The sequence below is a fragment of the Musca domestica genome, unplaced genomic scaffold, assembly GCF_030504385.1.
Source record: "Musca domestica strain aabys unplaced genomic scaffold, Musca_domestica.polishedcontigs.V.1.1 19, whole genome shotgun sequence".
NCBI lineage: Eukaryota > Metazoa > Arthropoda > Insecta > Diptera > Muscidae > Musca > Musca domestica.
Window position 1 is genome coordinate 14,243,993 of NW_026712245.1, and position 12,830 is coordinate 14,256,822.

General features: G+C 36.9%; 1 protein-coding gene across 1 annotated transcript in view; it reads right to left on the reverse strand.

Moving 5' to 3' along the window:
* Nucleotides 1–1,411: 1,411 nt before the first annotated feature.
* LOC131800486 (rap1 GTPase-activating protein 1-like) overlaps nt 1,412–12,830 on the reverse strand; it is a 60,354-nt gene continuing 48,935 nt past the window's right edge. The window contains 3 exon segments of the mRNA XM_059121360.1: nt 1,412–2,975; nt 3,679–4,194; nt 4,244–5,932. Coding sequence (XP_058977343.1) covers nt 2,820–2,975; nt 3,679–4,194; nt 4,244–5,932 — 2,361 coding nt within the window. The 3' untranslated portion in view covers nt 1,412–2,819.

Below are 12,830 nucleotides of genomic sequence, written 5' to 3' on the forward strand. Positions count from 1 at the left end.
TGTTTCGCCAACGGAGCTAAAACCCATTAGGACACACAAATACTAATTTTTAGACAAATCTACGAAGAAATGTGGCAAAAATCATCAAAATACCGAATATCTGGAGGTACCGCTATATAGCAACTATGCCAAAACGTGGACCTATACATACAATGTTTCGCCACCGCAGCCAGAACCCATTATGACCAACCAATACCAATTTTTAGACAAATCAGTGAAAAATATAGCAAAAATCATCAAAATACCGAATATCGGGAGGTACGGTTATATGGGAACTGTACCAAAACGTGGACCGATATATCTTATTTTCAATACCAACCATCGTAGACACAAATACAAATTGTTCTGCTAAATTTTGACGCTCTTCGTCAAATAATGTGGGCTGTATCGTACAAACGGAATGGCAAAGTTAATATACCCTCCTTTCCAAGGTGGAGGTTATAATAAAGGTAAACTCATTTCAAATTAGCATTACCAGCACTGTACATCAACATTTAAAATTTCAATCCAAAAAAAAGTTCCCATCTCTGATTTTGTGTATATACATAGGATGGCAATGAGTAAATTTGGCAAATGTGTAAATTTGAAAAAAATTGTAAACATATGATTACATGACGTCACCTTCTTACTTCTACCATGGTAACAACTTCTTTATAAAAAATGTAGTATTCTGATTTGTTTAAACAATGTTAAGATTTAGTTACATCATTTACCAGATCTAAAAACCATAATTTTGAATTTAGACAGATTCACGTGCAAATTCCATTTTCGACAATTATCATTTAGTACATCAATAATACCTTGTAACCTCAGAAGGAGAATAAGATAATCAAACTATGTCGTGTACATATAAAGAAAAAGTATAATTTTTTGTTTTTTTTTTTTTTTTTTTGTTCATGCAAAAAAGACAGGTCTTAATATACAACAGTGTTTAACTAGAAACAGGTATAGCATACAGGAGTGTATACTAATCCCTGTCTTCTTTGGGCTAGAGAAACACAGGAAATCATAATTTTTATTGATTTACATATGTCCGTCCCATACTTTGCTTTATTAATGACTTTTTAATTAAAAGGCCTAACGAAGAAAGTTTGCTGTAGAAAAAAAAAAACAACGAAAATGTGTATGTTGCTTTAGTTTTCAATTGACTTATATTTGAAATGCTTTCTGGGTTGAAGATGTTATCGGAAATGGAAAACACTCAATATTTTGTGTAGAAAACATGGAGGTGATGAGGAGTTATCATAGGAAAAATTAATGTTTGCGTTTTTAAAACGCAATAAGGGTCATGGATGGTATGGATTTGGTATGTTTTCACAGCGAAACTGTGGCAAACAAGCAGCAATTTCAAACACTGTAATGCTGTGCAATCTTACCTTCTTGAAGGCCTTAAACATCGTAAACATTATCCTTTGTGTTTCTAGTTTGCTTTATTAATAAATTCAATATGGTAACAAAATTATTTTTTTTTTCGTTTGTTTGTGGCTTCTATGATTCATATATGTATGTATCAGGTTTTTGACGAATGCAAAATTATACATTGGCAGTTTTTCCGCACTTCGAGTCTAAATATGTGTAAAAGGTAATACAATCAAATTTGGTGTTCAACTTTTTATTTCATTATTTTTGTTTAACAATGTTATTAAGACTAAGTAATTGGGGATTTAACCATTTCGTATTTGAACATTTACATATAATCGTTATGTAAATACTGCAATAGAAAAACAAATTGGATACACGTGTATATATAAATAATTATAAAATTACTAAGACATTTCTGTTTAATATAAAAATAGGGAATACTTATATATGTACATGGGATAATTGGGATTGGATATTTAATAGCTCTTTGAAGATGCAAAGCGCCGTACTGCTATCAAATGTTGAGGGCTAGTAAGTAAAATTGTGATTTGTTTGGTCATCCTGGCTGTGCTTGCCACCAAGTGGATGATGCGCGACTGTGGAAACATACATCCTAGGGCTATACTAAGAGTATATTGTTTATTTGGTATGATGTTGTGTTTAGATAATTTCGACACTCCTGGAAAAACATACAAAAGCTTGGCGAATGAATTTGTGTCGCCACGTTTCTTTGTTTTTAATAAATACTGAATACAATTATCATATTTTTATTTTCTATTCATCTTCTACTACTAACTATACTTGACACAAGCTCATTTTTATATCTTGTAATATTTAATGTTTTTATAATCTGCAAATACATCGAATTTAGATTAGTATTGCGATCATATGTAAGCTTCCAATCGATCACTACTGTTAGCCGGTTTTGGGCTCACGCTTTGAGATTAGGTTCATATTTGGAATAAAATTATATTAAGCAGCTTTCCATATCCACTCTGGCTTTATATCTACAGTATACTTAATTTTACTTTTTGGTGTAAATATTTGTGTTAATGTATGCATTGTTTTAACAAAAAAAAAAAAAAAGATCTAATTAAACGAATTGTTAAATTAAAAGTGTAGTCGCTGTCCTCTTATTTTGGCCATATCAACCGATAAACAAAAAACATTTGATAATGCATTGCTCTGCTAATGACAGGCTCCGGAGCAGAATAGCGGCAAAACTAATTCACTATCCGAATGGAGATGTTGATTCTTCTTCGAGAAAGAATCACAGGTTTGTATGAGGCGTCGTTGTGCTGCTTAGCATTTCCTTGTGTTTGGTTAACGGGTTTAGCAAGTGTTTAACACGGCACAATTGGTTATTGATTTTCTAATAGTTATTTGCTTTGCAAACTTCGTTTCAGCGTAATTCATAATTGCTACTGTAAAACAGTTCGTTGTGTGTTTATTTACTATTAGATCGGCGAAATTGAGAGTGGAGACGCTGCCATTTCCGGCATATATTCCTTGAGTAGATCTCTTAAGCGAAGAATTTCTTTGCCCGCAGCAGCAAGATCTCCCTGCAGAGAAAGTTCGCGCTCCCTTAGACGCTTGATATCGCGCTGGCAGGTCTAAAAAAAAAGAAGATGTTAATAATAGAAATATGACTTTAAACTCTGAATGTTTAACTATTGTTAGAAATTTAGTTTTACAAGAAAAGTAAGTTATAAATTGCACATTTTTTACTAGCGTATTTTGAGGCTTGGCAGCGCATTTGAGAATGTTTTCGGATTGATGAAAATCAAAATAGTTTTGATTTTGAAAATGAAATCCGTGGATCCCATAAATTTGGCCCAATTTAAAATTGTCAATATATATTGCATAGATAGATTGCATAGAAACCAATTCAAAGTATATTTTGCCACACACTAAGGGCTTCGTTGGCTATATATTATATTATTGGTAGGCAGGGGTCTTAAGAAACCCTGCTTGGAAACAGTTTTGTTTTTTTTTTTCAAACAATAACAAGATCATAGCAGACTCCGCGTAGGAGACAATAAACAGTTTTTAAATAGAACCGATTTATTATACAGTTTCGATTTCTGTCAAATTTCCTAGAGAACACCTTGCTGTATGCAAGTTTTACGCGATTTGTGAAGCTCACAATACCTACAACACATTTCACTGAATACGAACGGAAAAGTAATTGGTTGATAAAACAATTTTGCAAAGAAGATATTTCGTATGATTTATTCAAAGGTTTTGTCAATTGACTTATCTTCTCTTGTAACGTTTGTGTTCTGTGGTATAATAATGTTCTGATACCGCACTTACCACGTTTTGTCTCAACAAATCTAATTTGTCACACTTTAGGCGTGTAACTTCTTGTCTCAGGTTTTCAATCAGAACTATTGTTTCATTGCTAGGCGATGAACCCATAATAGTTTGAGAGCCGTCAAGGCACAGGGAACAGGCCTTAGTAGTTGCCTCCGCAGAGGACATGGATTCGAGGCCGGTGTCGCTGTCAATGTAAGCTGCTCCCCCATCAAGGTGGATCATCATGGGGTCAAGATCAACACTGTTAAGGCTGGAGTCATCACTTGTCTCCGACATTGTAGCCGTTGTTCCCCCAGATGCAGCATTGGCAATAGCCCCGTTGTTCGGAGCACTTGATGATGCAGTATTGCTATTCTGTACTTCTTTTGTCCCATTCATTCCGTTGTTATTGTTGCCACTACAGCTATTCGTATGGTTGAGCGGAGCTCTGGACGTTATGTCTGGCGATGAGGATGTAGACTCATTTGACGACTTGGATTTTGAAGAAGATTTCAATGTTGTGCGACTACATGCCTGAAATATAGAATGATTATTACCTCATTTGCTATTTGTGAATGGAGACTTACATTTAATTAGGCGTTTCCGTCAAACTCGTTTCCTTCTTCGAGTGAGTGCTGGTTGCAGATGAATTCATTTTTGTGGACACGCAGAATTTTTCCACATTAGCAATGTTGCTGGTATCGACGCTTTGTGATCGAACGCGAGATATCAATGCTTTTTTGACCGTATCAAATAAACGAGATCCCGTCGTAGTGTTGTCGGACTTTGGCGTTTCTGGCGTAGGACTTACAGCAGCTGTGCCGCTGAGATCTGCACCCAAAAATTCTCTGGTCTTTTCCTTCAGCTCATCAACAAGATTTTGCAAAAGAGACGTTCGAGTCCGCAGCTCAAGTTTGGCAAATTTTTCCGCCTTGTAGCAAGCATTTTCGGCATTTATTAGTTTGGTTAAGATGAACTCTTTGAATTCCTGGCCCTTGCGGAACACGGCGGGATTGGGTAAAGTCGGACCGAAGAAGGGTACATCGTCACGTGCCGTCACGCTTACTTTGTAACGCGTATTTGCTGTATTCGGCTCCAGGGGTTGGATTACAATGAAGGCATGCAAAAAATGGCTGGCTATCATATCTGGGGAGAAGGGTGTATTCGATTCTTGAAATACAATTGCAACAATGTCGTTTCCAATGTGGCGTTTGCGTTGCAACTGCTGTGGGTCACCCTCTGTATGCGGCAGCATGGTAGATACATGAAATATGACTTCACGCTCTTTAAATACTTCGTAGATGGCAGTGTCGCCTGTGTGCCCATTTTGTATATCCAGACCACCGCGATAGCCCTTGTGATCCTTCAGGCGGATACGTTGACCCAGCACATCGAGAAACTCCTCAAATGCAGATGAGGATTTGTTGTTGCAGAAAAGTTCCTCCTCAGTCGTCTGGCCATATCTTTGGTATAGAACGCCGAATTTAAAATTAGAGACTAACACATGTTCATCATAGACACCAATCAACTGTGATGCCTTAGGACACAGTACAGGCATAAAACAGTCGACGTTTATTTGGTCATTCAATAGACGAACCATTTTATTCGGGCTGGGATTGGGACCCATGCATGAAACGGGGATCAGTTCATGCATGGTGCCCGTCTTTAGACGCAAAAGTATTCGAATGTGCTCCTGATTAGCAACGTTTTCACTTTTGATCGAAATAAGCACTGGTCCTAAAATCTCGTCGTGGCCGACCAGGTTCGAGTGTTCCCGTCCGGCATAAAAGCGTCTATAGCATTTAGCTGTATCGTCTGTTTCGAATTTAGCCATCCATGTGGTTTGCGGCAACATTGGTTGACCGCGAGCGTCATATGTGCACTCGTGCTCCGTACCATCCACCCAATAACCACTAGGTGGCAACACAATCATAGGGAATGGGGAGCCCTTAGAAAGAACCTCTTCGAGCAATCTCTGAGATGCCGGAATGGTGGAGATTATCGATGATTGTGACGACGACTGTGACTGGTAGTGATGGCCATTAGAAAGCAGCTGCCCTCCAGACGCCGTTATAATCCCACTCAATTGTGGTGAGGCCGGAGTGCTGCTTGACGTGGCCGAAATGGAATGTCTCATGGTTGTGCGTGAACTCGAATGTTGCAGGCTATGATGGGTGCCCTGTGATGAATGCATTGCCACGTTGTTGCCACTGATTTCATGAGACGTATGAAGATGGGGCACACGATCGTCATTGGAGGCGCGGTGATGTGTCTGCAATATAGAAAAGAATTTTCGTTAGTAGATGTTCAATATGAATCAATTTGTGTAATATCGCATAAAATATCGGCTTCTGACGCCTCATTTCTATTCTAGGTGTTAAATCGAATGGTATACAAGTGGTATTTGACCAGCGCGTCACCGCTTCCCATTGGAAGCGGACATATATAATGGCAAATTGTGACTGTTATATCCATCCCATATCCGAATGAGGAAACGCTTGCTCCTCAGGAGAATTTGAAACATATCGTTTAAAAGTACTTGTTCTCTTTATTGTTGGCGAATTCAAAGGTGTTTCGCCATGTAAATGTCGTTGACTGCAGATTTTGGTTTTTAGCAAAATGAAAATACTCCACACCACTAACAAGAACACCATCATTAAACGACGTGGATGTAACCATTCGTAGTAAAAAGCCAAAGAAGAATGACAAAAACAAAACGACGCGTCGTCTACGATATTCTTCTCGGTAAAAATAGATTAGAATTGGGAAAACTGAGTATTCATGGAATACGGAAGAACTCAAATGAATTAAATGGCATTGTAGCAACAAAAGAAATGGCAAGTATTAGCCAACTCTGATAGACAAGAAATAAAACGATAAACATTACTGTTACTAATAGGGTTTAAACTGTAATATTTTGCAACTTTAAATAAGAAATAGAATTTTTAAACTTCCGTTGTATGAATCCTTCAACTTGGCTGTGCGTCTGTTAAAATTAGAGTGGGAGCACAATTCGGAATTCGGAAAGGAGTAGACTATACTCTTGGCGAGAAATATTTTAGTTGTTGTATTTGTGTATGTATGTGCATTTTCTCAAACCACAGCAGAAAACCAAACAACATTAAAACTCACAAAAAAAAAAAAACTCACTTCACAACAACTTTAAAACCCGTTTGCTATTTTTCCACTATATTTCACTTTTAGAGCAAACTCTCACTCTATTTCAAGCGATTCGGCCCACCCAAATTTTTCAATTAGAAGCGACTCGGGAGCACTTCCACAGAAAACAAAAGAGTGAAGAGTAAACTCTTTTCGATGAGCAAATGTATGTTAATTTTACTAGTTTTTCGCTAACGAACTTCCCGGCTAACGCTGATCTCTCAGAGTGGATTTGACAAATTTTCTCTTTTTTATATATCTTTAGATATATCTGTTATAAATGCATAATCTTTTCTTCAATACCAACCCCGCACTTACTCAAATAGTGAAGAATTTCATACACTTATGATTGGACTGATGTTTTGGCATCAAACATGTTGCTGGGTAGGTTATTGTTACATAAATAATAGTAAATTATTTGTTCCTCCTAACCGAAAGAATTCATAACTACCCAAAAAACAAGCATAACACAACTTCACGTTTTCCAAAAATAAAAATGTTTGTGAGACCTAAATGATCTTCCCATGTCACTTTTTCAACAAGAAGTCATTTTTAGCTCCGAACCCCTTGTGATTGTTTCGCTCCACTGGTCTTGCCCAGTTGTTTATTCGCAGACTAAAACGAATTGTAACCGGAGCTTTATTTACTTCCCAGTTTATATGAACTCTAAATCTTCCCCAGCGTCGTGAGAATTTTCCATTTCTAGTATGATGGTAATGATCGAAACCACTTCCAGTGGGAAGAAGAAATGTGCACTGGGTACATACATATATCGACCACTCCTCGTAAGGTAGATTGGATCGTTCGCACATACAGGGACATTGGTAGGGTGTCCCATAATGAATACAGTGCAAAGAATCGTCACAAAGAGTGGTAGTTCATCAAGCGGAAAGACAACGCCAAGCGACCAACCCATAAGTTTCTGTGATGGCAAACAGACCAGTCAGAAAACGGCAACGAAACGGAACGGACAACGAAACCACAGCAATGTACTTACGTACATATATATGTATGTGTGTATGTATGTATGTATGTATGTAATTTTCTTGGTGTTGTAGTCAAATTTTTCATCGCTGCAATGTTATGATTACGTGAGTTTTAAACATTTTCGACAGACTTTGCTTTTGCTTTTGGTTCATGGAAGATGTTTTCTTCACATTACGTGAGCTCCACCGCCCCCTTCAATTTTTGTCAAGCAAACGTACACAACCATGTACATATGTATGTTTGAGTTTTATGAGTAACAACAGAGTAGATATAATTTGTTATAAACAGATAAAACGCTCTGCATAGGTTCCAATGTCAGTGTACGCGAGCTCATTACCATCTACTAAAGTGTGATAGCAACTGGTAAGTTAGTAGTCTCGATGCACTCCATGCCACTGAGTCTTTCCTCGCGTTTAAACACAATTTTGCTTGAACTATTCCACTGATTCTCAAACTTTACCTTGCATATGAACACCACTTCTCTTTCGCAGCCGAACCTTCCGAACACGCGATATATTAATACACATTACATTATTTTGTTTACTTTAATCCACCATCGTTATTTAGGGAAGAGTTGGGACCGTAATGAACTGGATGTGTAAGCGATGTCGGAGATAGAGGCGGCATGCTTGGTAAACGATGACGAGGGTGAAAACCGTGTGCTTCGTTCTTCGGCGCACTCACGCACTACTCCGGTTGCGTCGAAACGAGGTCACCCCCAACATCTATCAAATTTAGCTACGCAACACATTCTCACACACCCAGAGATTTGTGCATGTCCCCACCATGTGTCATGTGGTTGCCAACTGTAATGTACACCACACATGCTTGCCTGCCCAAATGTTACAGATGGCTTTGTTGAAAGTTGGTATCCAGCCAAGTTGTCAGAGTTAAGCCAGAGCTGACGTCATTGTCTGTATTCGAAGATCCTGATATCGAAATTACTGTAGAAAAATTGATACCCTCTAATAAATGTTTGCCAAGGGCTCCAATTTTTGTGATCTTATTTAGTTTGTTCGTTACAAAATTCCCGAGTACTACTACAAGAGTATTTTTAGGATCTTTTAAACTTCTGTCATTGCTGTTATGATCTTCGGACGAAACAATCGTAAATAAAATAAATATGCTCTCTCTGAACTCACACTCAATGTCTTAATCACTGATCATTAATTCATTTAAAGATTGAAGAGAATATGTGGAGATTCTAAAAAAAAAAATTTAACAAAATTTTCGACTGACTTACTAGATTTCAAGAATAATTCTTACAAAAACTCATAAAAACACTCGAAAATGGACAGAACTTCGTATCGAAATTAGAATTTGTTTTTCAATTTTTAATCATTTTCTGATATTTCCCTAGAGTATTGTTCAAGCTTCAGAAAAAAACTAACAATTTAAACGATTGATATCCGCTTCACACAACTTCTTGTCCAAATTAAATACTATGTCTAGAACTTTTACTGATAATAGAAAAAAATGTTCTACTTCGCAAAAATTTTTCGCGGCAAGAAAAAGTTTTTCATGCTTTGGAAATTCCGACATGAAGTGTATCTAATGTGTATGTTGATTTCAGATTGTAAGCGATGTTGCTTGTTTCACAATTTCCTTGAAGTGTTTCAAGATTTATACCTACAGCGGACAGCTGTACACTCTGAGGAATTATAGGAAATCTTAAAATGGAACAATTTTAAGAGTTTTCATTCAGGATTTCACAAGCGTTACTTACGATGACCAATTTCAATGTGGTTGTTGGAAGACCTACATAAGGTCGGACAAGAAGATTATTTTTGATAATAAATTGACAATATATTCAGTAGTTTTTGCACTATTGTGATTCGTCTCGCTTTGAACTTGGAATACCCATTATTGGTTTTAACAACAAACTTGAAAATGAAAATTGCTTGAAACAATGGTACATATATAATCAGGAAATTTAGAAAATTCAACTCTACATCCGGTACCTTGTTATTTCAAAAAATTTAATAACAAACAAATCAAATTGTCCTAAATTTGTTTGTACACTTTGTCGCTTTGTTTTAGGTCGGCCGGTAAAGAAACAAATCATTTGTGATAAGTTTTTGTGCGAGAAATCTATCAACATTTAACATGGTTTTTACAAATCATATTTTGCGACGATTTTTGCAGAACAATACTTTGTAGATTCATTCAATTTTCAGGGAAGTAGAAGTTTCGCAACATATCATAACCGATATTGGTTTTTTGAATCAAATGTTTAAATTTAATGATTTCAAATTTATTTAATTTATGTCTACTAAACACCGCATGATATTACCGTAAATATCTGTAGCCATTTGTGCCGCATTAAAGCCGCGACGTTGTTGCTTTTATTCAAACAACTTTCTATTTCAATAACTAAATCGGTTTTACTTTCTATTTCTGTTGATGACAGCCGCTCGCTTTTGACCGGTCGGCGGATAAAACAACAAATATCAGGCAGCTTCGGCTCATCATGCCGAAGACAGCGTTGAAGATATTTAACACTCCAAACATCGCCGCTGTCAAATTCAAGTGATTACAACTCAATCGGTGCCTCCGGCGTGCTAGTTTCTTTACCCCGCTCTTCACTGACACGGAACGTCAAACACTGCATCTCGATAACATTGAACAAAGCTACATGCTGATGTTTAGATGGCAATTTACCTAGACGTCAGAATCGACCGACCCAACCGAGTCCCAATTGTATCGAATAATGAGGCAAAGAGCAAAGATTACCTTGACAAGTCTTAAATTCAGATCGATATTTTCTGCTGCTGTTTTGTTTCTTTTTCTTTTGTTTAATGGATGTTTTGCATATCCGAATGGGCAAATCATGTCTGATCGCGTTTATTTAATGATTACTTTCAAGGTTGTTTTCTTGAAACTGATGTGATTATTTTCCATGGGCAACATACCCGTTTGTGTCTGTGTGTGTGCACTTCTTATTTTAACAACAACAATATTTCAGATTGAAATCAAAATCTTGTGAATAGCGAGAAACCAACATGTGTTTGGGTGAAAATCTGTGAAAATCCAATTATATGTGTGGGCCGTGGATCCATAAGTGATCTTTAAAATACCGATAACAAATAACAAATGACGTTTAATATCATTTACCATCAGCTACATACGCACGGTCGTATTTCCGAATAGCATTCGCTACATTCAACGACGAAATGCAATTTTTTTCAATTTCGATTAATGTGTTGTCGTGTAATTCGTAACGCTTCTTCGTAGAATGGCCGGCCCAAAGGCCGCTGACAATACATATATAGAATGTTGATGTATTCCGCACTGATTTTGAAAAAGATCGTTAATCGCTTACGACTGCTAATTAGTAAAACTCTTTCAAACTCTTAATTTTGGGGGTAAACTATCAGCGTGAGCTAAATAGGTACAAATGCCTAAATTGAATGCTTCATGTTTGTTTTGAATTTATTTTTTCTTTGGAAGAAATATCTGAATAAATCAACTTCTAAACAAACCTTGAAAGCCAGCAGCAGACCTGTGTTATAACATAGGTATCTAAAACCTTATTTTTGCACATATTTCATTGAAGTCATTCAGTTTCAATTATGATAGGCTCACGCTAAGACTACAACCCCATCTAAAGTATTTATCCCGTTTGAATTCTAACGGTCTTGACACGCTGGAAGAGGGAGAGAATATAAACGATATCGTTCTATTTCCAACAAAAATTTACATACACCTTACGTTAGAATTTATGTGGTGTGTGTGTTGTATGAAGAAAGCGCTTTTGAGCGTATTATTTGCCTAAGACAACTTCACAGACTTGAATGATGTGAGATATTAAGGACTCGCACCAATTGGCCATTAATCACGCTATTAACTAGGCCTATACATTACATGTCTCCCAAACAGCTACGAAATTCAACATTTTTTCGTTAAAAACAAAATCTTGCGTCATCAAGTGGTAGGAGTATGACTCATCTACAAGCATACGGCAAGGGTTTAGCCCTTATGGAACGAAGTCAAACTATATTGAATTCCAAATGAATTGCTTAAAACAACAAGGAAACAATAAAACTGCATCCGAAAGGTTTTGCATAATGATTGAAAAAGAGCAAATGAATTTGAAAAATGAACCCTGCTTTACAGACATTTTTGTTGCTAAATAAAGCGAGTCACGATGTGTTTTCGTTTGTATTTGTTATTTATTTTTCAACTGTATTGGTGACAGGTGAATTTGTGCAAGTAAAGCAACGACATCAGAACATCCGGCTACGAAAGGATACACATGTTGTCTTTCGAAAATGTTTTTGGGGGAATTGTTTAACACAGTGCTTCGGAATAGTTTTGTATTTCCACCATTTTGCGTAAAAACTTTTTTTGTTAAATATTTGATCGTTTTTTTCAAACTTATTCTTCGTGACTTGGTATCTATGCTTCTTCAAGGATTTGAAAACACTCCTTAGCATTGTTTTGGCATTGAGGGCTTTTCGTAAATAGAAAATGTTGTTTTTGAAATTGCCGACACAGGAAGCGATAGACGTTTTTTGCTACATCGCCAGGTAATCATTTCAACGCAGACTCCTTAAGGCGAAAACTAGAAGAATTATGCACAACATAATGTTAACCGACACTTTAAATCGTTTCATTGCGGGAGCGAACTTCTCTGCTAGCAGGATGGCTTAAGAGTGGGAGCTTTAGGGGAGTATGTTCTTCACTCATTGGTTTGTGTGGGAGCACTCCCTAGTCACTCCTGTTTGAACAATTAAAGTGAAAAAATTTTCATTTTCTGATTTGTGTGTGCGTTTGAATGTAGTACCAAAAGGTTTTTATGTTGCGGCGTACTGTAGAGAGTGAGGCAAGAGGGGGTCTGATTTTGTACAGAAAAATATACATAGAAAGGACTAATGAAAATATAGACAGCGAAGTCTTTCAATATCGTTGATAATAGATGTCGCAGCAACAGGTTTTGCGCGGTCAGGTGTCTGTTTCGCATGGTCGCTCACTCGACTTCGAAAACAAATTAAATGCATTTTCAATAATTATAGTTGTTTAAT